Below are 27,089 nucleotides of genomic sequence, written 5' to 3' on the forward strand. Positions count from 1 at the left end.
AGATCATATATATATATATATATATAGTTGCCTATACCGAGATCAACCGAGATGTTTAGTTCAAATTATGATAACACTGTCGGCGCTAATAAGTGATAAGTTCAAAACTCTGTTGCAAGACAATATTATTTTTATCGATAAAAATGCATTTGTCAAAGATCAAGAGTGAAATGCAATGCATCGAAATCCGGTGTAATCTACTCATATTAACTGCTTTATTAAACTCGATAGATAACAATGCGTAAAATTATTATTTCCTTTGTTTTATATTTTCGGTGGTGTTTAAGTGGAACCGCTGATTTAAATATAAGGTATGTTTTAATAGTACTAAAAAACTTACAGTTTTGTATAGTTTAACTGAAATAACTGCTTATTGTATTTTAAAATTAAATATTCTTGTGTATAACTTTTAGTGACGGAAGGAAAAATGGTGGATTTTTTTTCACAATGCCCAAAACTTTGGAATCCGGCCGAAATGAATCAGTTTGTTTGTCCTTACACCATTTTCGTCATCCATCCAAGGTAGTGATTGATTTGACATATAAAGGGAGCCATTTTCTGACTAATCGAGCTATAGAATCAGGTCCTTGAACGATAACATTTCGCAGAAAGATTTGTTAATTTAATTTTATCATCTCTAGATCATACATGCTTCAGTATGTATGTACCAAAACGCAATTTATTGGAACCGCATCTCGCCAACGTTAAAGTTCAAGTCACGGACACCCACCAAACTCATACCGCACATAATTTGGATCCGATTTTGATGTATCCAGTCGAAGCTGCAAAAGTATTTGTGGAAACTGATAGGGAGATTTATAAACCCGGCGATTTAATCAAGATAAGAACATTGGTAATCGATCAACATTTCACGCCAGGAGCTTCAAAGGTGCACTGTTTTTGAATTTATTAATTTATCTGGACAAGAATGTGGCATGTTATGAATTAATGTCATATTGTAAATGTTCGGTACTGCAACTGTCACTGTTACTAGATTTGACGTTATTCCAAAAATCAAACTTCAAAATGTGCTCTTATTTGATTGGTTGAATGAAAGTAAAGTGTGAAAATAGATTAATCGTCAAAAGTCGCTGTCAAACCAACATCATTCTTTCAACACACTGTCGCAATGTTGCCAAAACATTCGAAAAATGGAAAACGATGGAAAATATTTTTATTAATAGATATTATATCAATTTTTCTCAATAAAGACCTTTTTATAGTAAAAAATATTGGTTAATCAAAAATTATTAATTATTATAGTAAATTATTTGATTCATATTAGTTTAATATTGATACAATCTATATTTTTAAAGTTTCTATGGCCTTATATGTTTTGCCTATACTTACTTTTGTTCTTTATGATTTCAACAATGCTGGAATAACCAAAACTAGAATTACTGTTTGATAATTAAACAGAATTGTCTTCATCGGAAGTTTCAAATGTATCTCCATCACATTCGCGCCCTCATTTAGTCATATCAAGAACACTTGTAGTAGAGATGCAATATTTTTGTCCAGCACTGCATAATAAGCGAATTATTTCTTAGATATCGGAAATCCGAATAAAAAATCCACTCGACGTAAATGTCTTCGTTTGGGACAACGTTGCTCTCGATCACGGCCTTGCCATTCTGGAATACAAGTTGGTGAACGAGGCGATGATCGTAAGCCGTGATGATGATAGAGACAGTTATTTAATCGATTCAATTTCTAGGGAAAATGGAAAATAGAGGTGGCGAAAACTTCCAAACAGATTGAGGTCGCCAAGTACATCGTTCCTAAGTTTAAAATCGATCTGACGTATCCAAAATCGGTATACCACCAGTCCGATTCCCTCACTATCAGTGCGTGTGCGAAATATTCGTTTAATAAGCCTGTGGCAGGAATTGCTTTCGTGAAAATTTATGATTCCATCAGTCATATGAAACCAGTGAATAAATTGCAGGAGGTAAGTGGGACGCAGCCATAGTGGATCTTCGCTAAATATTTACAATTCTATAGATGTACAAAGGTTGCGCGCATTTTTACATTACCAGAGAAGAACTGAGTCTGGCGGATATTCATGGCCAATTTTTAATGGGCCATTCTAAAATATTTCTACATATTAAAGCAACTATAACAGAGCAAGGCTCCACAAATGTTGACATAGCTTCTGGAAAAGCCGAAATTCACTTAAAAGTAGTTTTGCATTATTTTCGTCGTAAAACATGGAATAATAAATTATATTTATACGCAGCACTATTGGTTAAAATTCCAAAGCGGTGCCATCTTCATTCCGGGAGTGCCTTATGAAGGAAAATTGAAAATATATAATGCCATTACGACTATTGAGAGTGAAGTGGTGGAAATCTGTTATAACCTGGCTATAAAGAAGAGCTGGAATTATTTCAACGATGAGCAATGCGCGAATTATACCGTGCCTGAAGATGGTGTTATTCCCTTCAAGCTATGGCCCCTCAAGAGTAGTGTTTTGCATGTACATCTACACGTAAGTTATATTTCCAATGTAATTCACGAAAATTGTTTAATAAGTCCTTAGATATAGTCTCTAGTAATGTTCATTCAATGATATCACACTATTAGGTACTTACGCATATTTTAATCAGCGATATCTATTGGGGAAAATGCGAAACATCAATGTCAATGACAGTTGAACAACCTAACCTAACTGTTAAATTCGATGGCTTTAATATTTAACTACATCAAATAAATCAGTTTAAAGTTTCAACATTGCGGTTAAATTGTTTGCCGGGTAAGGAAACAGAGTTTTTTTGTACTCTATTTTATAAGAGTCTAGTTCTGGAGAATCCTGACATGCCCACAAGATAGAGGTATCGACCACTGAGAAAAATATCAATATTAAAAAAAAATCGATATATTAAAAAAAAATCGATAATTAACAGGTCAATTGAAAATTTCCCGGCCTACCATAGTAAAACACATTCTTTTGGCAAAATTAGATTTTTTTATTCAACATAATTCTCTTCAAGGGTGATACACTGATTATAGCGACCCTCCAACTTTTCGATATCATTTTTGTAGTACGATTTGTCCTTTGCTTCAAAATAGGCCTCAGTTTCGCCGATCACCTCTTCATTCGACGAAAATTTCTTCCCTGCGAGCATTATTTTGAGATCGGAAAACAGGAAATAGTCGCTGAAGGCCAGATCTGGAGAATACGGTGGATGAGAAAGCAATTCGAAGCCCAATTCATGGAATTTTGCCATCGTTTTCACTGACTTGTGACACAGTGTATTGTCTTGGTGAAGGAGCACTTTCTTTTTCTTCAATTGCGGTCATTTTTCGACGATTTCGTCCTTCAAACGGTCCAATAGCGCTATATAATAGTTGCTGTTTATGGTCCTTCCGTTTTCAAGGTGGTCAATGAAAATTATTCCATACGCGAAATACAGACGCCATAATCTTGCCAGCCGTCTGTTACGTTTTCCTACGCTTTGGAGCGGTTTCTTCATGTGCAGTCCACTAGGATGACTGTCGACTAGACTTCGGAGTGAAATGATGGAGCTTTGTTTCAACCATTGTCACATATCGACGCTAAAACTCGGGTTTATTACGCTTGATCATCTTCAAACACTGCTCCGAATCATCAACTCGTCGTTGTTTTTGATCAAAAGTGAGCTCGCGCGACACCTACTTTATACAGAGCTTTCTCATACCCAAATGTTCGTGAATGATATGATGTACACGTTCAATTGATATGTTTATAGTGTCAGCTATTTCATTTTGCTTCAACTGTATTTTTTTCCCTTCAAAAAGCAATATTTTATCAACACCCGAAATTCCTTTTTATCCATTTTTTTCACAATAACCAAAGTTGCTTCACTCAAAATGCTATAATTCACAAACTAATGATCCGACAGCTGTCAAATTTATACATGCATCTTTTCTTTTGATCTAACCCTATAAGCTAACTAAAAAGCATATGGATTTAATTCTAGTAGCGACATCTATGTGTCAGACCGGGGACTTTTCAATTGACCTGTTAACCTGTTATAATGTTTAAGAAATATATTTAATTTTTTTGAAAATAAATGAAAAAATATCGGCTGAAAAAAAATCTATATATCGGTCAATAATATCGATATTTTTTCGGCATCCTTACCATAAGGATTTGAATTTGCAACGTTGTCAGTTATTGAAAATTATTCGTATATTTGAAGAATATAATATAAATAGAATAAATTATCTTATTATCTTACCCTTATTATGTGTTTCATTCCCTGTTGTATTAGTTTTATACCAGCTGAACTATGAGAATTTAGTTTAATTTCTTCCCTGGGGTTTTAAATGCAACTTACCTCTTCTAAAATCCTGATAGATTACATAGAGTTTACAAGTGGTAATATTTTACCTAAATAGGAATCTACAATCTTAACAAACGAGGAGTTATTTAGTTGTTCTTTCAATATTATCTCTCCAAACCTCAAACTATTCAAACGTCAAACGACAATCGTCCCTCTGTGAACAGGAAAAATTGAAAGAAAATATATATAGCCATTTATCTAAAATATTTTATGAAACCTTTCAAAGACTAACTATTATTACTTGGACTCATTGTACAAATATTATTAGAGATCTGTAAAGTAAAATTGACATTTTATAATTCTAATAAGGGTTTAAACTTCATTCGGACTACAGTTTCTTGATTTAAACAACAATAAAATTGAAACCATGCGATGGATATCTGATACGAATGTTGATATGAACTCTCTCATCTCTTGGATTTTGAAAGGATTTATTGAACGATATGCATGTGCATTGTTATTTGTTTCTTTTCAGGCAAAATCCGTTAAGAATAATAACATCGAAGACAGCCTACTGGTAGTTAGGCTGTACAGTTTGAGTTCAAGTTATATTTCCATTATAAAGGACTTTGAAATTAACGAAACATGCCCCATACACCATCACTATAGGATCTTGTATACAGCGGATAACTTTCAAGAAGGAGAAAACGTCACATTTTATTATATGGTAATGTATAATAATGGATAAATATTACATATTTTTGCATATTAATCACATACCAGTTGCTCACTAGTCAATAAACGACTTCAAAATATTAATAATTTCGAAGATGGTTTAGCCCATTAAGCCCATTCTATTGAAATCAAAGTTTATCCAATTCGAAAACGCCCAACATCTGCCAAAAATTTATAACTTGTATATCTCTGTAGATTAATTAATTTGCCCCTTTGCAGTCTCTCTTTCAGGATGCAATGACATCGCAGTTCTGTCTGTTTACGTATCTGTAAGACGAACAATTTTTGTAAATAATTTATAATGTTTTGTAATGGCAAAATTCATAAACTGGGTTACGAGCTCCTACCACATCCTGCATATTCTTCAGATTTGACCTGCTTCCAAAACTTGAGATATTATTGAGTGGTGAGATATTTGTATCGAATGAAGAGGTCATCACTGAAACAAACATCTTCGAGGGACTTGAGAAAATTTGTTATTTGAAAAGAATAAAAAAGTTTGAAAAACGTTGGACAAAAGGTTTGAGTTAAAAGGAGAAAATGTTGAGAAATTGAAGGTATTTATTTAATTGAAGGTATTGTTTTGATCGATGACCATTTGCCATTCTTTTGATTTTGCGGACCTTCACTGCAAAATTACCTACAATTCCTTTCCAATTCTCACCAAACACTTAGCCACACATTCTTTAGCTTTAGACCTTGCAATAATTTTTAGAGATTCTTCAAGCCTCGACCACAATAATTTCTACAAGATATTGACGCATGTGATCCATTTTTCATCACCCTTAATCATTTGTTTCAAAAATCGCTCTATTTTGCTTCAACAGCGATTATCCAATGGCAACTCGCTCAATTGCATTTTTCGCTTTTAATCCTTTTTCAGGTTTTTACTATCTTTTCTTATGTAAATGGTTCAAAACTATTTGATGGTTAAACTTTTAGTTTCGTAGCAATGTCGCGAGATGGTAAATGAAAGAGCAAATACTTTAAATTTAAGCATTCATCACCATTATTTCCTTTTCGGAACTAATAGGTGGGGCCAAAATCCCGCTACCATTTTGATTGCGCGCCACATTGCGGTTATGTGACAGTTTCGTTTTAATCATTATGTTGTGTAGACGTCCAAATTTTATTATGGATAAATATACGCAACAAGAACGAGCAGAAATAGCAACAATATTTATTAGATATAATCGTTCCATTATTGCCACTCATCGGAAATTGTGTCGTCAAAAAAAAGTATCGTTCTGGAACACAACGGATGTTTCGTAACGCTGAAAATGTGGCTCTGTTACGCGATAGTGTTGCAGAGTCTCTAGAAACATCAATTCGCAGACATGGTTCCCAGTTACACAATTCTGCACGGAATTTTGAAAACTGATTTGAAAATGTTCCCGTACAAAATTCACTTAGTCCAAAAATTGCTACCGATAGATCCTGATCAACGAATTGACTGTAGTAATTCAATCCTAAGACTGTCTGGTGAAATTGAAGATTTTTCGTCTAAATTGATATTGATGATGAGCGATGAAGCCCATTTTCTTCTCAGAGACCATGTCAATAAACAGCACAGTCGGTTTTGGAGAATACAGAATCCTTAATTAATTTATGAAACATCATTGCATCCACTAAAAGCAACTGTATGGTGTGGTATTCATGCTGGAAACATCATTGGTCCTAATTTCACGGTACAAAGGCATGATTCGAAATTCTTCTACCTGAAGCGGAAGAGCAAGGACTAGAGGACATGTGGTTTCAACAAGATGGGGCGACAGCACACACAGCTCGTTCAGCAATTGAATTATTGAATAACGTTTTTCCACGAAGACTAATTTCGCGAAGTGGCGATTTAGCATGGTCAGACATATCTCTGAATTCAACAGCACCAGACTTTTTCTTATGAGGTTTTCTAAAATCAAAAGTTTATGTGAATAAGCCCTTAACGATTCAACATCTTAAAGACAATATTCGTCACGAAATTGAAGAAATTCCGCCTCAGATGTTGCAGGATGTCATGAAAAATGCCTTAAAAAGAGCCGAAAGTTGTATTGCGAATCGCGGTCACCATTTAGCCGATATAATTTTTCAATCATAAACGAAAAAAAATGTAAGGACGAAATAAACTTTTTATGAAAACCAAACTTACTTACCTTTTCTTGGAACAAAGTTATACGCACGTTGTAAAAATGCACAATCTGACCTGCAATCTCTATATTCAATACAAAAAGACTTTTAACTTAATCAACAAATGATAGTACTGTTATATCTATGGAGTATCATCTTTTAAGCATGCTAACATGGCTTTGTTACTAAAGATATGCGACTCTAAATTAATCTGTCAAGAAAAGACGAAATTACCTCTTCCTCCCATCCAAAATAAAAACTGTATACACTAAATATAGTAACGTAAATTGTATTATTTATCTTTTCTTTAGATTAAAACAAATTCTGGTCTATATAAGGTGAAGAGAATTACCCACACTGTGAAGAAACGAATCGCTTTTAGTCAAGAAGCGAACAGACATTTTGTGGGAACGGAACACAAGTACATCAAACTGGGAACGACTATCGATGAATTTCCGATCATACTGAAAGTAGAAAAACTCACTTTCCGATACCAGATTTTAGTTTATTATGTTACCAAGGATGGCGAGACGGTAGCGTCCAGCAAATCTCAAGATGTGACACCATGCTCTTTTAAGGTAAGACATTTTCAATTTCTGGTCTTAACAATCTTTATATACTGTATTGGTCTTAGGTGGAGACACTTCCAAATAATATGAATTTTGATATAAGTTTTATCGAGATTCTTTAATCTCTAGAATCACTACAAATTGTAGAATATTTTTTTAAAAATAATGTTTATTCAATCCAAAGAAACGGCGATGAAACTGTTAATTTAACTACTTTAATTATAATTCCCTCGCATTATCATCCTCGACACCTTCTTAATCATTATAGTATTATCATGTTTTATATCTCTTCTCCCTTTTCATCGTCTTTTTTTCAGTTTTCCCATTTTCAATCGCTATGCCCCCTCGTCAGAACATTCTTCTTAATAATATCTTTAGTATCTCCTGTTGTTCACATCTCTCCATCTATTATTAGTTTCCAAATTTTTTTTCCAAAAATGTTTAGGTTTTCTTTACTGTATGTCTCCATCCTTTCTCCAATTTGCCAAATTTCTACGCAAATGTTGGAAAGATAATTGAATCAAGATCTGTTTTATTGAATGAATTGTTAAATGATTACTATTCGTTTAATAAAATGATATTAAAAGATTATAACACTGATAAATTATAAATCTGTCAGTTAGTCTATCCAAGGAAGTTTTGTACACCGTCATTTAAATTTGTGACGTCAAAACGTCGCAATGTTGCCTTGTCAACTCCGGATTTTAGTTCAGTTCGGCTTTGGCATACAATAAAATTCTAATCTAAATAAAATAATTAAACAAAAATACTGTTATCAAATATAATTTATTTTAACATTATAGTAGATCTAATGCATATATTATCGAAGGACTTAAAACTACAATTAAGTACACAATTATAATAGTTTATAGGTTAGAGTTGTCTTTGATTATATTTACATTTAACTCTTTTCCATACCACTTATGAGTTAAAGTTCTAGGAGTTCTTCTAGTAGTTTTATCCCCTGGAGGCCTAATCAACCTAATTAATAATTTTATATCCAAGTAATATGTTTTACTTTCATTACAGAACATATTTACCTGTTACGCTTAGTTCTTGTGTCCTTCGGTACAGTGTTTCTTTGTAAAGACATTTTGATATCACTGTATTTCTCCTTAGTTTATTCTGTTAAAACCTATGTACATATTTCTTGATAAAACTAGATGTAATTACTGCATTCTCCTTAATGCATTTGCCATATTCACAAAACAGTTTCTGTTTTTCCTCTCCTGACACATTTTAACTAAATGCTCATGTATATTCTCAAAAATTACACACATATCTGTGCACATAAATCTTTTACAGCCTACAATAACTGTTCCTAAAGTTATTACATATTAATTATATACTCACTTTTACTTATTTCCACTCTCATCACCCTGTCTTAGGAATTGGCAGCAAGTCATTCAAGTGAATAACTAAACTGTTAATTTCCAATCTATCTAATAATTGTTCAGAATTCCATCATTTGTCAATTTTCTTTTTCTTCAATGTGTTTGATCGAGTTGATCCAAACCTAAGGTATTATTAACCATTCCTATTTCTAGCATGAAATACAATATATCTTCAATGAATTATTAATAAATGTTATAAGTAATAAAACTTAATCAATTATTATTCCAACGTTTACCTTTTTCCATCAACTTTTGTTGGCATAAGACTATTTTTATTACCATCTTGTCATGAGTGACCATTGGGAATATTGGTCCCATTCTGAAATATCCATGTTTCATCTTAATACATAAATTGTTAAAATAAGTCTTCCTTCATTTTATTATATGCTTTTAAAAGTTTTATTCTTTTAAAAGCAATATACGGAAGTTCCATTCTACCTTTTCAATACTTTTCAGACTAACAGTTTCCTTTGAAATAATTATAAGCTGATCTGATTTATCACCCAGCATTTAGTCTCTTTTTAACTGGAATAAAATGAAAAGAAAAATATTGTCTAATTCTAAAACGAATTTACAAATTGCGACAGGCAATACATTAAACATCTTGATGACGTATATATAAAACTACTTTGGATAGACTATAGTTATAAGTTAGTGTTAAAATATTTTCCACAGGTCAATGCCTCATGGAATGAAAAACAACTGGTTCCCGGAAAAATGGCTAAGCTCCACATAAAATCCGAACAGAAGGGACTGTGCGCGGTCACGGCCACCGACAAAGCGAGCGATTTCTTCGCCGAATCTCAACACCTCCACTGGGACCGTATATCGAAGGTGATGTCCCAACAGCGAGAATATCCGAAATCGCCCAGACCTACCTGTATTAACACCCACAAAAAGACTCAGAGCAAGACACTCACAAACGTAACCTCTACCCGACCGAGAAGACATGTGTTTCCATTTTCAGAAGATCGCGACTCATATGATGTATTCAATGTAAGTCAGCAAAAAGTTTTTCGTCAGTCAATTTTAGTGGTTTGTTTTACAGAAATTCGGCGTCATAACTATTACGAACTTGAAAGTAGTTACCAAACCCTGTTATCACGGTAAGATTCGATCAAAAGAGCTTATTAGGATATATATTATATATCCATATAGATTATAAGAGATAGACAAAATAATATGAACACCTGATGGAAACAGAACAAGAACGGAATGTTGTTCTATTCTTGTATCAAAATATCTGCTTATTGCTTCAATAATGTTGGAGATGGAAATCTGCTCGTGACCCTCTACTTGAAAACTCCCCATAAAGGTTTAATTATGTTAAATCTTGGCGATTGTTCTGTTGATGTAATAATGTCTGATGATATTCTGGTGCTACTCAAACCAAGGCTGAAACTTTTTGGCTATGTATACGGGCGCATTATCGTCTTGCAGTATGACAGTGGTTTTCAACAATATGCTAGTCACAGTAAGAACTTCATCATTGAGGATTTAGAGATATTCATTCTCAGTAATCCGGTCAGTAATGTCAAGGAGAAAGCCAGCTGAATACCACGAACTATGGGGGGCTGAATCCAAATCAACAGCCCGTTTTTTTTTTAAATTGACTCCAGTTTTCAAAATATTTAATAAATCCATCATTTTTCTATTTTTGACCATTAATTAACGGTCATTTATGCTGCTTTTACCTGCATTAGGTCCATGGTATCGCCTTTTGTTTTCCCCTCGTGAACGCAGAAACTGTAGTTTGGGTTTAGGGTTTAAAATATCAGATTTTGGGATCGGACCGAAAATAGCGACTGAAACAGTCACTGGTAAAAAGTAGTAAAATCAATCGAACCAAAAATAGCGACTGAAGCCAGTTCCCAACGCTACTGTTAACTATTATTTTGTCTATCCCCTGTACATCTAATTTTTTAAGTGATCTTAGAAATTACCAACTCATCTTAATTAAACCAAAATATTATTCTAGGACCGCTACAGTTTAATCCCAATGAAGGTAATCAAAATTAATTTAAGTTCTATACAATTTTCCCGTAATTCGAATCAATTTTTAGCGGAATTCATGATTGATCAGTACAATAACGCCATAGAGGAAGCGTCTGAAATAACAGTGAGATCGTATTTCCCTGAAAACTGGCTCTGGGAATTAGTACCCATTGAGTAATAAACAAGGATAAAACGATACCGTAGAATGGGATGACTTACAATATAGCAGCAAAAATAATTTAAAAAATTAAATATCGGTGTTGACTGTACTGAGAAAAGAAAAAATAACACATCCGTGATCAATGTACCTACAATCTTATAATTCTTCCAATAAAACAGCCAACGCACGTTGGAAAAACGTAGAATTCGTTTTAAACTCGAACAGGATTTTTTCTTCTCACAAGGATAAACCTTGTTAGAGACAGAATGCTGCCTGATGCGTCGGAACATGTAATCTAATCAGGCTATAAAATTCGATTTGTATTGGTAATGGACAACACTGTTACCAAACGTCTACAAAATTCTTCAAAACGTTAGTAATAATAATTAGAGGTTATAAAGCGGCAAACGTGTAAGCTAAAAGTCAAATTTGTTGCGGCAACATTGCGGTGTAAATTTTGATGACGTGCATCGGCTATTTTATTGAATAGACTCTACTACCGCAGCTACTTTGACACTTATACATTGTACTTAAGGGTACTTCATATTAACGTTTTGAAGACTTTTGTAGGCATTTGGCAACAGTGTCGACCACTACCAACACAAATCGAATTTTGTAAATTGATTTAGTTACATGTTCCGATGCATCAAACAGCATTCTGTCTCCTTTCAACCGAGGTAAAAGAGTAGGAAAAATCTGAATTTAAAACGAATTTTACTTGTTTACACACTGAATTTGGCATTATATTCTACGTCATCTATGACGTGCATTGGCTGTTTTATTGGAAGGACTATATATAATCCGTTCAAAGTTATTTTATACATACGCCATTTAAATTTGTGACAACAAAACGTCGCAATGTTGCCTCATCAACTCTGAGTTTTGGTTCAGTTTGGTTTTAACATACAACAAAATTATAATCTAAATAATATAATTGAACAAAAATGTTATCAAATTTAATTTATTATTTTATTATTATGGTACATCAAAAACTACAGTTAATTATACAGCCGCCAAAGTTTATAGGTTAGAGTTATAACCTCTTATCAATATTGCCTTCAAGAATTTTGCATACGTCTGACAACCGGACGACTTTGACAGACTCATTCGTTTACGTATTCGAACCAATCAGATAGCATTGTGTCTCTTTTTAACTAGAATAAAATGAGAAGGAAAATATTGTCTGATTCTAAACCGAATTTACAAATTGCGATAGGCATTACATTAAACATCTTGACGACGTATGTACAAAAAAACTTTGAATAGACTATATAATATAATCATTAGAAATGATTATTGCCCACTGGACAGATTGTTGGACTACTACTAATAATAATAATTGAAAAAACATTTCAAACTCAAATTGCTCAAATACAGAACCCCAAATATTTTTTTAACATTGGCAACATTGAACAATCATCGTGTGATCAGTGGCAATGGATGGATCTATGTCGATTAGTGAAAAAAAAATTAAAAATATGAAATTACTAGTTTAGTGCAATTGTAAGGGGTTATTTACAGAACTGACTGAACCAAATTACTTTAAATTTAGTGTGAGCCTTCTCTATGCACTCTTCTATATATCAAAGTAAAAAAAATCATATAATTTGTTTATCACCAAATTTTGACCTTTCTAATAAATGATGTTTTTTTTTTCCTTTTATGTTTATATTTTTTTTTAAATGATAAATATTCAAATGTTTATTGTTTCATTTTGATAAGATATAAGAAGGTATAGAGAAGGCTCTAACAAGACTTTAAGTAATTCGGTTCCTCTTATAGATAACTTTTTAAACTTTGAAAATATGAAAAAAATCGATTTTAATCAAAATCTAGATTACCCCCTTAAAATTGAACAAAATTAGTACTTACATATTTTTTATGTTTTTTCACTAAACGATACTGCGATTGATCACATGATGACAGTCACGTTCAATGCTGCCAATCTTTAAAAAAATATTTGGAGGATTTCAGCATTCGAATAATTTGAATTTATTTATTTTTTATTATTATTACTCTTAGCGGTTCAACAATATGTCCAGTAAGCAATAAACATTTCATGACATGTAGAAAATCACTTTATTAAGTGATCTCTTCTGTGTAAAATATTATCTTAATTAATTATTCTAAAGTCTATATGTGTCTTATAATAAAATTGGATAGTGTTACAGTTTTCACTTCACTATCACTTAGTACATTGAGCTGATTAACGAGCATATTGGGTAGTACTAACACTCTTTTGTAGTACTTAACAAAAACATTATGAATTGCACTCGTTAGGGCTTCTAGGATGATATCTTTGTATGACTTCATTAGAAACATAGTAGGGAGCATAGCGACATAGCACGCAAGTCTTTGTTTTGGGACAGTTGGATGATGGCTATGTTGGACTGATTAGCAGTACCCCATAGTTAGATTTCATATGACCAAATAGACTTAAGTACTGATTCGGATAACAATACCTTGTTATCTATTGATAACTTGCATTTGCGTCCGATATTTAAGTCCAAATATTAGGTCATCATCAACTTGGAAATGTTGACATTTATTGATATTTACTGGTGGGTATGTTCTTCTACGCAGAGTGAATACGGCCAGAATTGTATTTTATCAAGGTGCGTTTGGAGATTCTTTAATGCTGTTATTTGATCTTCGTAAGATGCTAAGATTGTTCTGTCGTTCGCATATGATGCCTTAGTAGTAAATTTTGTAGTTAGAAAAAACAAAGCTTTTATCGCTAAGCTAACAAATTTAAAGTAACCCCATTCTACGGTATTTGGGTGGAACTTTTGTTTAACAATTGTCTTACAGAACAGCTACGGTGATGGCACGAGAATTGCCACATTCCATAACCAGTTGGACGACTAACGTGTTCTGTGTATCTGAGACGGCGGGAGTTTCATTCGCTCCCCCAACAGAGATTACCAGCTTCCAACCGTTCTTCATCGAAATTATAGCACCGTACTCTGCCAAGAAGGACGAACATTTCTATCTACCGGTCAATATTTTCAATTATTTGGATTATTCATTTCCGGTAAGTCATCGAACGAGGCGAATACGAAGAAATGGATATATAAAGTATTTTGTTCGAATAGATTAGGATAGCACTGAAGATGTCCGGAAACATTCAACTTACCAATCAAAGATCATCGCTCACTGCTTCCTATTGTCTTAAGGAAAGCGATACGATAACTCACAATTACCAGATTACCGGAATGAAGGTGGGACCGGCACAAGTAACTGTCTCTGTCGAAACCGACAACCAGTACCCTCTGCCGTGCGGGCCCGAAGTTATCGTATCCAAAAGGTTCGACTTCCGAACTTTCGAGGTTCATTTGTTTTATCGTGTTTTTATATTTTCCAGAGATGCCATGTTGAAAACGATAAACATCGAACCTGAAGGATTTAAGGAGGTTAAAACCAATTCGGCATTGATGTGCACTTCGGGTATGTACTAGAGCTACGGTTACTGAAAATAGAAACATCTAACATTTTAATTGAAAAGTCCCCGTCCTGACAAATAGATGGCGCTTCTAGAATTAAATCCATATGTTTTTAGTTAGCCCTGTCGGATCATTAGTTTGTGAATTATAGCATTTTGAGTGAACCAACTTTTGTTATTGTGAAAAAATGTAGGAAGGGGAAAAATACAGTTGACGCAAAAACTTGGCTAGATGCCGGGTTTCCGGACACTGCCCCAGGAAAATCAACCATCAAGGATTGGTATGCTAAGTTTAGACGTGGTGAAATGAGCACCGAAGATGGTGATCGCAGTGGACGCCCTAAGAGGTTGTTACCGACGAAAACATTTAAAAAATACACAAAATGATTTTGAATGACCATAAATTGAAATTGAATGAAATAATAGACACTCTAAAGATATCAACTGAACGTGTACATCATATCATTCATGAATATTTAGGTATGAGAAAGCTCTGTGTAAAATGGACGCCGCGCGAGCTCACTTTTGCCCAAAAACAACAACGAGTTGATGATTCGGAGCAGTCTTTGAAGATGATCAAGCTTCAATCAAGCAAAAAGAAAGTGCTGCTTCACCAAGACAATGCAACGTGTCACAAGTCAGTGAAAACGATGGCAAAAATCTATGAATTGGGCTGGAATTTCCTGCTATCAGATCTCAAAAGAATGCTCGCTGGGAAGAAATTTTCGTCGAATGAAAAGGTGATCGCCGAAACTGAGGCCTATTTTGAAGCAAAGGAAAAATCGTGCTACAAAAATGGTATCGAAAAGTTGGAGGGTCGCTATAATCAGTGTATCACCGTTGAAGGGAATTATGTTGAATAAAAAAAACTAATTTTGAAAAAAAAATATGTTTTACTATGATAAGCCGGGGACTTTTCAATTGACTTATTATTTTACAACAAATAACAACCCGTATATTATTATTAGGCGCTTGCATGTATTTCGATCATTTATTCAGGATAAAAAGGCATTTATTGGCAAAGATATAGGCTGTAATATATCTAAATATATAGAAATATAAAAAACTAAATAATAATAAAAATATAAATATATAAAAATCTATAATATATCAAAAAAATATTTTCCATCATTTTCGAATGAAAGAACAATATTGGTCTGGCAACGATCCAATTATCAACCGTTTTTAGTACATCTTCAGCGTTTTTGAACCATGTCCGGGACAATAAACTATATTGGATCGATCTAAACGAATAATAATCAGAAGACATATTTCGGAATATTTTTTATTTTATTTATTAAATTGTTACCAATCATTACCGACTAACCTATAATTTATCTTTACAATAACTTATATCTAGGTATATATCCCACACCACACAAGATTTTGTTTTTTTTATTATTTAATTATTACATCGCTACTAGTCGCTTCCGACTAACCTACAATTTGTCTTTGTGATAACTTAAATCTAGATATATAACTAGGAGGACCCATCGGCCCTATCTCATTCTCCGGTGAAATAATGTTTATACATGTCACTGCTGTATTTTTATTAAATTCACCTTACTACACAACACTACACAAGATCAGATGGTTTGATTCTTTGGATTCTGTGTCCTGTTCTGGTGGTATCCAAAAGCTGCAATACTTGTATATATAGTATTCTCATGAGAGTGGAGTCTTTTCTCTTGCATTCTCTTGATTTCTTGACTGACTATGGGTATCTGAAGGTCTCGATGTAGGTAATCAGTCCTATAGTATTTGGGTGCGCCCACAATATCTCTCAGGACTTTGTTCTGAAAAATTTGTATTTTGCTTATGTTACTATTTGCAGAACATCCCCATAATTGAACTCCGTATGTCCATACGGGTTTCAGTATTTGCTTATATAATAGCAATTTATTATGCACTGATAATTGTGATTTTCTTCCAATTAGCCAGTACATTTTCCCATATTTCAATTCCAGTTCTTTTCTTTTCTTCGTTATATGTTCCTTCCAGCGAAGTTTTGCATCAAGATTCATTCCGAGATATTTAGCGTTGTTGCTATATGGAATGATTTATTAATGAGTATTATTTAATGTTATTTGTGCTTGTACGGTCTGATTGTAGGTGAACTGCACATGCACAGATTTACTTTCATTAATTTTTATTTTCCAAGCTTATGTCCAATTATTTATATTGTCACTTGCTTGTTGTAATTTTCGTGAGGCTTCTTCACTATTGTCTCCGACAGCTATAATCGCAGTATCATCAGCAAATGTAGCTATCGTAATATTCGCCATTTATGGTATATCACAAGTGTAGAGTAGATAAAGCATTGGCCCCAGTACACTGTACACACCTGCTTTAGCTTCTTTTATTGTAGAGTAAGTTTCTTCTTGTTTAACTCTAAACATGCTGGTTGTAATGTACGATTTTAATAGTTCGGTGTGTTGTTTTGGTAACATTTTCTATAATTTATGAACAAAGCCTTCATGTCAAACCTTATCGAAGGCTTGTGCTACATCTAAGAATATAGCTGAGCATACTTTTTTACTTCCGTAGGCTTTTTCAATAACATTCTTTAGTGACTTCCCAAGTTTTGCGATCATTATAATTTCCGCCATTTTCCAAATGCCTGGAACATGTTTTAATTTAAATGCTGTATTGATCAAGTTGGTGAGTTTTATAATTCCCTTTCTTGGTAGTTTTTGCAGTAATTCTCCCGTTACTAAATCGTAGCCTTGTGATTTCCTGGGTTTAATGTCAGTTTTAGTAAATTTGGTCTTTCGGCGTGACTAATGCAATCATCGAATTTTCAGCTTCTATGTCCAGCAAATTATATTCAATATTAGTTTCGTTTGGTTTGAAAGTTTTTTCTTTAGCTTTAGCTTTAGTAATTACTTTAGCTTTTGTTTTTGAATCTGTAAGTATTTTTATTTAGTATTTACTTATTTCTGTGTAAATACTTGTTGTTAAGTTAAACATGGTTGACGAAAGGATGGACAGGATAGTTATATTGAGATCAAGATGGTTCTGCAAAGAGTAAAGAAAGAGAGGGAGACATAGTGATCCTGATCTCTTATACCTCCAGACCGCAGGTACCAATTCACAGAAGAGCGTACCCATAAGGACGCCTGGCATGCGCACTTAAATTTTATTTTTCCACATTGCCAGTTCTTCTAAAATTTATGTATATTTTAAGAATATAATATAAAGTCTATTCAAAGTTTTTTTATACATACCTCATCTAGATGTTTAATTTTGATTATATTTTGAAACATGAGCATTAGGTTACAACGTATGAGGAGAGAATGAATACTAACTGTTTTGTAGACATGGTAAATGCATTAGACATAATTCAGTGATTAATTTTATGAAGAATAGTGTATACAGATAGTAGAAGAAGAAATAATATATATAGTGATACCAAGATGACTTGACAAGTAAACGCACCATTGAAGGAAACAAGAACTAAACGAAAAAAATAAATATGCTCTCGAATGAAAGTAAAATACGTTTCTCAGATATACAATTGTTAATTAGGTGGATTAGGCCTCCAGGGGGATACCACTACGTAAAAAAAACGCACCTAGAAACTCTACGTCATGGATGGTGTGGAAAAGAGTTAAATGTAAATAAAACAAATCTGACCTACAAACTATTATAGCTGTGTCTTAATTGTAGTTCTAAGTCCTTCGATAATATATATATTAGATTTACTATAATGTTAAAATAAATTAAATTTCATAATATTTTTGTAATTATTTTATTTAGATTAGAATTTTTTGTATGTCAAAGCCAAACTGAACTAAAACTCAGAGTCATGGTGCATTATTAAAAAAACTTTGAATGGACCATATATATATGTTTCTTTAGTATTTCAAGTTTTCATCCGCGTTTGGTTCTTTGATGTCGTGACGACGTTTTGGCAGAATCTCATCTGCCATCTTCAAGTCTTGTATCTTATTGCTCTAGTTCTGATCGGTTCAGAGCGTGTAACGTGTATTCTTTGCCTGATTCCAGCCAAACACGTAAATCTTGATGAGGAGGACAAAAAACATTGTGAAACAATAAAATGCAAGACTTATTGGGCAAAAACACAGCCTAAACTGTCAAATTACTTTCGGGCAGCTTAGCAGTTGAATCAACCGTTTCCAAACGTTTACATATGATGGGAACGATCGAAAAGAGGGGGAAATGTCTTCCACATTGCGCTATCATTACTAGGCAAGCAGAGGGAAGAGTTTTCTGTTCTATATTCTGACTATCAACGAAAAATGAATCTACTACGACAATCCCAAGCACAAAAAGTCATCGGTTTCTCCAGGAGAGCCATTGACATCAGCATCGAAGCGGATTATTCATGACCATAAAGTCTTGTTGTGGTCATGACATCACTCGGTCACATATTGCAAGAAGAGTCCTGCCGAATCTAGACTTCTCACCAGAGAAAAGGCCTCCTGAATACAATTTGTTCAAATCGAAAGTATTCGAGAAGCTTAAGAAGTGCAAAAATGGTGCCACACCAACATTGTTTATTCAACACAATATCGTCATGTTAGCAGAAAAATTGAAACAAGTTGTAGAAAACGATAAAAAATATTTTGATTAATACATATTGTAGCAAATTTTCTCTATAAATGTCTTTTTAAAATGAAATAATGACCAGAATTCAAAGAAGCACTTATATATCTCGCGCATATTCAAAAAAAATTGAAAACTTTTACTCAACGTAGCTTGATTATAGCAATTTTCACATAATGTCAATTAATTTCAGATCAAATACAGGATAATAGTACTATATGGAACTTAAAAATTCCTGACGGTATTGTAACCGGTACTAACAAGACGTTTATAAGTGTGAATGCAGATCTATTAGGATCGACTATAGAGGTAACATCTCAATATAATTAACACATTTGGTATACTAAAAGGCAATCATCGTTTCTCTGATATAGTGTTAAATAATTTATTTTACCGCATCGACTTCAACAGTAGATATCGTCAAAAATTAACTATTTTTAAAATTACACTGTTACCAAAAATTATATCAAAGAGTTGACGGTAAATACCGTCACTAGCACCATATTAATGGTGCATCAGCGAATGCGTTAAGACCAATTTTTATTGACAAGTAGTCCTAGAACAAACCTCTTGCGTTGTAATAGAAGTAATAGGGTGGAGCAAAAGTCCCGCTACCATTTTGATTCCGCACTATCTTGGTTATGTGATGTTTAACTTAGTTTCGCTTTAACCATTATGTTGTGTAGACGTCCAAATTTTATTATCGATAAATATACGCCACAAAAACGAGCAGAAATGGTGACAATATTTATAGAAATAATCGTTCAATTATTGCGACTCAGCAAAAAATACGTCAAAAATGTCCTAATCGTCCAGTGCCTCACGAAACCACAATTTATCGTTTACGTGCGAATTTTTGGGAAACACAGAATTCTCAATTAATTACTTACCACGAAGACTAATTTTACGAAGTGGCGATTTTGCATAGCCAGCCAGATCTCCGGATTTAACAGCACCAGACTTTTTCTTATGGGGTTTTTTAAAATCAAAAGTTTATGTGCATAAGCCCCAAATGATCTCTTACTTCTCGAACATCTTAAAGACAATATTCGTCACGAAATTGAAGAAATTCAGCCTGAGATGTTGCAGGATATCATGAAAAATGACTTTAAAAGAGCCGAAAGTTGTATAGCGAATAGCGGTCACCATTTGGCCGAGATAATGTTTCAGCCATAACGAAAAAAAAAGTTTAAAGACCAAATAAACTTTTTGTGAAAACCAAACTTACTTATCTTTTCTTTGAGCAATGTTATAGGCAATAAAAATGGTAGCGGGACTTTTGTCCCATATTGAAACAAGAGGCGATTAATAAACCCTCATTCACCCTTAGCCTCTTATTGCAATTCAGGACCATAATGATAGACCTAAGTCTTATTCATTGTCATGATGAAAAATACATCCATAGAGTACTTGATTCTTTTTTTATTCGAATTTGTTTTTGGTCCATTACTCAATATATACAGCCTTTTGAAACTTCCATCCAAATTTACATTGCCAAATAAAAGACCGCTGGTTATACAGTTTAATGACATGCTTGTACTAAATCCTCGATAAAATGTTTCCAATCCTCCAGTAACAATTACTAACAATTATGATGCTTTTAAGTTGTTTCTATATATAATACAAGTCCCGAGCGTAATAAAAAATTGCCTTTATTCATCAACGTAATCACCATCAAGAGCCACACAATCATTCCAGCGCCGCTCTAACATTTCAATTCACCAGTCATGTCATGTCACCAGTTGTTGTGTCCAATCAGATGACGATTGTTTTGATTCCGGAGGGAAGTAAAGGATCCACGTTTCATCCATTGTCACATATCGATGCAAAAATTCCGGTTTGTTACGTTTAAACATAGCCAAACACTGCTCAGAATCATCAACACGTTTTTGTTTTTGGTCAACAGTAAGCAAACGCGGCACCCACTTTGAACAGAGCTTTCTCAGTCAAATGCTCATGCAATATATAACCAACACGTTCTTATAATACCTTTACGATGTTAGCTAACTCGGGCAATTTCACTTTTCGATCATTTAAAAGAATTTTCTGGAATAATTTTGATATTTTCTAGTGCTACCACCTCATTTGGACGTCCACTTCGTTCTGCATCATCGGTGTCCCTACGACCAAATTTGAAGTTAACAATCTGACGTTTTGTTGTTGTTTCTGATAAAGCGGAATCCTTATTTTCCATCAAAAAGCAGTGTAAAATTAAAACCCGAACTTGTTTTTGAACAATTGTTTTGAAAATAATAAAAGTAGTGCCACTCTTAGCACTCACTATTTATGAGTAGAATATCATGAAATTTTAACAGCTTTCTTTTGAAGGTTGGTTCTAATTGAAAAAGCGGTGAATGCAATAAAACTAGTGCCATCTATGCGTTAGGCCCGGGACTTTTAATCCCGTAGAAAGGACTATAAATATTTTGTTTACCGAGTTGTTTTCAGAATTTAAAACAACTGATAACTATTCCAACCGGCTGTGGTGAACAAATAATGGCCTCACTTGCACCAAACCTGTACATTTTACGGTACATGAACGCCACCCAAACATTGACGCCAATGACAAGGCAAAAAATCATTAGGAGTTTCAAAATAGGTACATTACCGTTCATTTGGAAAATGTCTAAATCATAAATTTGTTCTAACTCTTTACAGGTTATCAAAGAATATTGAACTATATGCATAAGGACGGTTCTTTTTCTGCTTTCGGCTACAACGATCCGGACGGCTCCATGTTCCTGACTACTTTCGTGGTCAAGATACTGCAACAGATAAAGATGTACGTTTACGTGGATCAACGGATTATAGATAAAGCTGTGGAGTGGATATACAGCAATCAATTGGAGAATGGTTGTTTTGACGCCATGTATCACGTCTTTCATGATATGGTAGGTAGGAATTAATAATTAAGAAGTAGGTGGGTTTGAATATATTAGATGTAAATAGATTTTTCATCAGATTCATTTCATATAAAAAATCTTCTCGAAAATATTCTCTATTGTTTTCTAATTTATTTCTAAACTTGAGGTTCGAAACCTATAGGCTTATCAGATGGGGTCAGGCCTAGTAAATAAACCTTCGTGAAATTGTGTTTTTTAATCAATATATTAATATATTATTATTAGCCATTGCAAACTAAATTACAATTTGTGTCAGCAACAACTATAGATATACAGATACTTATCTAAGAAGACCCTTACTTAGTACCTTGTACTTACTTAGTTTCCAATAAAATAAAAGTTAGGAGCACTTTTCAGTGTTTTTAACTGACTTCAAAAAAGGAGGAGGTTCTATGTTCAGATGTAGAACAGGTCAATTGAAAAGTCCCCGGTCTACCATAGTAAAACACATTTTTGGCAAAATTAGTTTTTTTTATTCAACATAATTCCATTCAAGGGTGATACACTGATTATAGCGACCCTTCAACTTTTCGATACCATTTTTGTAGTACGAACTGCATTTCGGCGATCACCTCTTCATTCGACCAAAATTTCTTCCCAGCGAGCATACTTTTGAGATCAAATTTATACACGCATCTTTTGAGGGTTAGGGCTAACTAAAAACATATGGATTTAATTCTAATAGCGCCATCTATGTGTCAGACCGCGGACTTTTCAATTGACCTGTTATATTTTGTTATGTATGTTCGCCGATTTCCCCAGTATTTGATAGATGGAAATAGAGAGAAACCCTCAAATTTCAAAGGCACGTACAAATTTTTCACATATTTTTTTATCTAAAATAATCAGATATTTGTGTATAATGTTATTGCTGAACTGATGTTACGAAAAATCGGAAGTAGTTCAGTGTAAAAGTTGTAAAAATATCGGTCGCAACTGTTTCTATGGTATAACAGTCAGAACATTAAGTTGACGTGCTAAGGTCGCGGGTTCGATTCCCAACAGGGACAGCAACTTTTTTTTTCTAGTTTGATTGGAACATTTGTGAAATCAGCTAAACTAGATAGCGGACCCTGGGCCCTGAAGCGTTCCTTATTTTCACTCATTGTTTCTTTATTTCTATTTTTCCTCCGGTTGCACTTTTACTTGGGCTATCCATTGTAATAGTTAATAAAATAACTACGTATTTTTATTACTACTATATTTTTAACACAAAAATTGAACCGGCTTCGAAAAATAAATAAAGAACTCACTAAAAAGTAAAAAATAATCCTATTTTACAACAAACTAATCAGTTTGAAGTCGGTGACGAGACCAAACAATACAAAAATGATAATATAATTTTGTGACATATACACAAAATTAAATTACGAACAAACAAATCTAATGTGTTGCTGTGTACATAGTAGAATATAAAATATGTATAGGAGATAGGCTAAATAAGTTTGTTTATTTTTATTTGGTTATTACAATGATAATTATGTACATATTTTATTTTAACACATTTTAAGTTTTATTATTTTAAACTTTTTGGTGAGTTCCTTATTTATTTTTTGAAATCGGTTCAATTTTTTTGTCCAAAATATTTCATACCATTTAGAGCAGTCTACTACTTAACCACATAAAATCACACGGTTTAGTTCTCTCTTAACATCAAAAAATAAAAATTTACGTTACTTTATTAACGCACCTCGTATATATCGGGCATAGTTCCAACCATTTGCACAGGTCTAGAAGTGCTAGTGCACGCTTACCATTAGCTTGATATAAAAAAAAATTAAAATTAAGTTATAGTCCTAATATTATGCTGAAAATTTGTACAGGGTGGTACCGATACGGAGAGAAGCACCTCCGCCCTGACCTCCTATGTAATATTGAGTCTTCTGGAGGCTAACATCGAAATTCCAAAGTCGGTACTAGGAGACGCGAAATACTGCATCAGGAATCAGGGCAACCCAGACAGATACTCGCTGATCATAAGTTGTTACGCCATGCTCCAGATGCAGTGGATGGACGAAGGTGTTCGATTCCTGGAACATATACTGGCGGCGGCGAATAAAGAGAACAGCATGACGTGGTGGAGTTTTAACGGTAGCACTTATTTATAATTCTTATTATTTCCATTACCCTACTATTATTTGAACAGGAATGATAGCAAAAATATGAAAAAATCTCAAATTTTCACGACTCTATACCATATTATCCTTTGAGCAAAACCATTCATCCAGCCATTTTCTAACTTCGAACTTCAAAATTGACGAAGTGCTGCTCTGCAAGTGTGTGTCCCATTGATGCGAAAAGTTGATAGTCGGACGGTGCAAAGTCCGGAGAGTATGGCGAGTGCGAATATTATCGCATAAGTCCCATCCAAGTGCACGTTATCGTGCTGTAAAATTACCTTACCATATCTTCGGGCCCATTATAGACATTTTTCGATCAATGCGTGGGTCAAAATGTTATGAATTTCGGTTGGGTCCTTATCCAATAGCTCTTGTAGCTTCGTATCTTCAAACTTTTTCAGTCTACCAGAACGTGCTTTGTCTTGCACATCGAACTTTTAAGATTAGAGCATGCTTAGGCACGAAACTTGATATTTTCAAAGAAGTATAAATCTATGGCGGTGATACTTTCGCCAGATATGACATGTATAGATTTGAAGCTTGATGTCAGTAGAATAAAATGGTATCATCATAACATTGCATACTTAAATTTAGCGACATCTGTTAGAAAAATCGGTAATGACTTTCCGATACACGTACTGCGTAATTCTTTAATTATAGTCCTTACTATTTTGATTAACGCGACCCTATATCACATTGACCGTGTCAGGAGGACTTAATACGTTATATGTTGGCATTGGCTTCATTTATTCTATTTCAACTATCATTTCTTCAAAGACAACGGCGACGAAGACCATACGTCCGATATCGAGATGACCAGCTACGCTTTACTCGCTCTAATGCGTTACAAAACTTCAACTAACTTAGCCCACGCTCGCAGCATTGTCAGATGGCTTTCGTCCAAGATAGGCCCCACCGGGGCTTTCAGGTCAACCCAGGTAATAAAAACCCCACCAAGTATCATCTCAGAAAATTGATCTACATAAAGCTCGTCTCATAGGATACCGTAGTTGCCCTAGATGCCCTCACGGTATACGCCGAATATATTCATCCCAGCACCCTCGATATAAATATCAATATAGAAACAGCTGAAGAACGACATTCTATTGCCTTGACATCGGCGGACAAAATCAAGGGTAAGAAGATGCCATTGAGAATAACAGAAGGAAAGCTGGATATCAGTATTTCTGGAGTGGGGTGTGTTCTAATTCAAGTAAGTAGTCATCTTTTTTAAAAGGCTTGTTCTTATGCTTAAGATAGTCTAACATTTCCGAGCACGTCAATTGTTTGAGAACTATTAGGCCCTTAGCATAATCCCATTTTAGTCAATGAACATATCCACAACGAATGATGACACAGTTATTAACGGTCGTACAATTTATGCCTATTTTAACCAAAATTGCTCTAAAACATCTAACAGTAACCACTACAAACCACTTAACATCTTTTATAATGTATTCTGTTAAATGTAGACATACGTAATGTTTTTAAAGCAAGAGATGATCTACCTTATCAACAAAACAAAAACTCAACTACAAATATTAACAATATATCAAGTTTTCTAATAATATAAAAAAACAAACGAGACGAATTATAACTTTTATAATAATATATTAAAACAAAAACGTTTGCAAATGCAAAAACTAACTCATTTTTCAGATATTTTTTGGTCTAAGATCTATCACATAAAGTAGTCCAATGAGTTGAGATCTTGGAGACCGAAAACTTTTTGTGAAAATACTACTGACAGCTAATGCTATTGATTCTAACGTTTCATTTGATCATTACAGCAAAGATTATCATCTATTGAAAGCTTTATCACCCATTTATTCTATAAAAAAACATTCCTCTTCAATCAACGCACCTCAACAATCCATTACATTGATATCTTGATTTACACTATTCGTAATGTATAGCAAAATTACAACAATTAATTCAAATTTTCTTAGAATTAAAGGACATTTTTTATTTTCAGCTCATTCAGACCTATCACTCATTACATGTACCTAAAAGTGAGTATTTCAAGTTGGCAGTAGATGTAGCATCCGTATCAAACGTAGATGCGTGTTCTGTGAGAAAAATATCCCCCTGCGTAACCTATAACGGACAGAATCAATTATCAAACATGGCCGTTATGGAGATGGGTTTGCCATCGGGATACATCGCCGACAAAGCATCCCTGGAGAATCTTATTAACCGAGGCAACTACACAAGTAAACATACCCCGCTCGTCCATCACTACCGACACTATTAACGTACTGTGTGTTTTAGAAATAAAGAAATTCGAGGAAACAGAGAATCAGATTAACTTGTACTTCACCAAGCTGGACAAGAGCGAAATATGCTTCTCGTTCAGCATCATAGAACAATCAAAATTGGAACGCCGAAAAGACAATACAATCAAAATGTACGACTATTACAATCCGGAAGAGATGATACTTCATTTGTATAAAGTATCAAACAATTGTACCCAAGACAACATCAAAAAGAAATGACAAAAGGTGTTTCAAAACTACATTAATTAGTATTTCTTAAAATTAAACATTTATAGTTAAGCGTAAAAAAATATATATATATTTGATTTATTTTTATTGCAATAAAACATTATTAAGTAAAATAGATATTGTTTAATACAAGATTTAAAAAAACGTGAGGATATCCATATTGAATAATTTCACTAATAGGCTTGTTGAAAAAATTTTATATATAGGTATAACATTTAAAATTACGAAAAGGAATAAAAATTTATATTTCAGACCAATCTCTTTATTATGGTTTGTGATAAATATATAATAAAATACAACATATGA

General features: G+C 33.7%; 1 protein-coding gene across 2 annotated transcripts; it reads left to right on the top strand.

The window, feature by feature from the left end:
* Positions 1-56: 56 nt before the first annotated feature.
* On the top strand, positions 57-26,896 carry LOC143194972 (alpha-1-macroglobulin). Of its 2 annotated transcripts, XM_076401793.1 has the most exons (24): positions 57-311; positions 414-583; positions 642-889; positions 1,551-1,667; positions 1,718-1,951; positions 2,005-2,181; positions 2,240-2,491; positions 4,804-4,995; positions 7,439-7,705; positions 9,766-10,086; positions 10,139-10,196; positions 11,069-11,095; positions 11,154-11,259; positions 14,057-14,279; positions 14,341-14,552; positions 14,610-14,692; positions 19,450-19,565; positions 21,705-21,855; positions 21,915-22,147; positions 23,983-24,250; positions 25,057-25,217; positions 25,280-25,492; positions 26,255-26,492; positions 26,551-26,896. In XM_076401793.1, the coding sequence occupies exons 1-24, from the start codon at positions 238-240 to the stop codon at positions 26,772-26,774; spliced, it is 4,365 nt and encodes a 1,454-aa protein (XP_076257908.1). In that variant the 5' UTR covers positions 57-237; the 3' UTR covers positions 26,775-26,896. The 2 variants fall into 2 exon arrangements, with proteins under 2 accessions (XP_076257908.1, XP_076257909.1); XM_076401794.1 differs by lacking the exons at positions 23,983-24,250; positions 25,057-25,217; positions 25,280-25,492.
* The last annotated feature ends 193 nt before the right edge of the window (positions 26,897-27,089 follow it).

This window comes from Rhynchophorus ferrugineus, unplaced genomic scaffold (assembly GCF_030347505.1).
Source record: "Rhynchophorus ferrugineus isolate W39M unplaced genomic scaffold, kcgeb_rfMv2 rfM4, whole genome shotgun sequence".
NCBI lineage: Eukaryota > Metazoa > Arthropoda > Insecta > Coleoptera > Curculionidae > Rhynchophorus > Rhynchophorus ferrugineus.

Excerpts from the sequence above, each read along its gene's own strand:
- LOC143194972 (XM_076401793.1), top strand. The coding sequence starts at position 238 with ATGCGTAAAATTATTATTTCCTTTGTTTTATATTTTCGGTGGTGTTTA. Across the intron at positions 4,996-7,438 it reads ACGTCACATTTTATTATATG|ATTAAAACAAATTCTGGTCT; the intron begins GTAATGTATAAT and ends TCTTTTCTTTAG. Across the intron at positions 14,280-14,340 it reads ATTTGGATTATTCATTTCCG|ATTAGGATAGCACTGAAGAT; the intron begins GTAAGTCATCGA and ends TTGTTCGAATAG.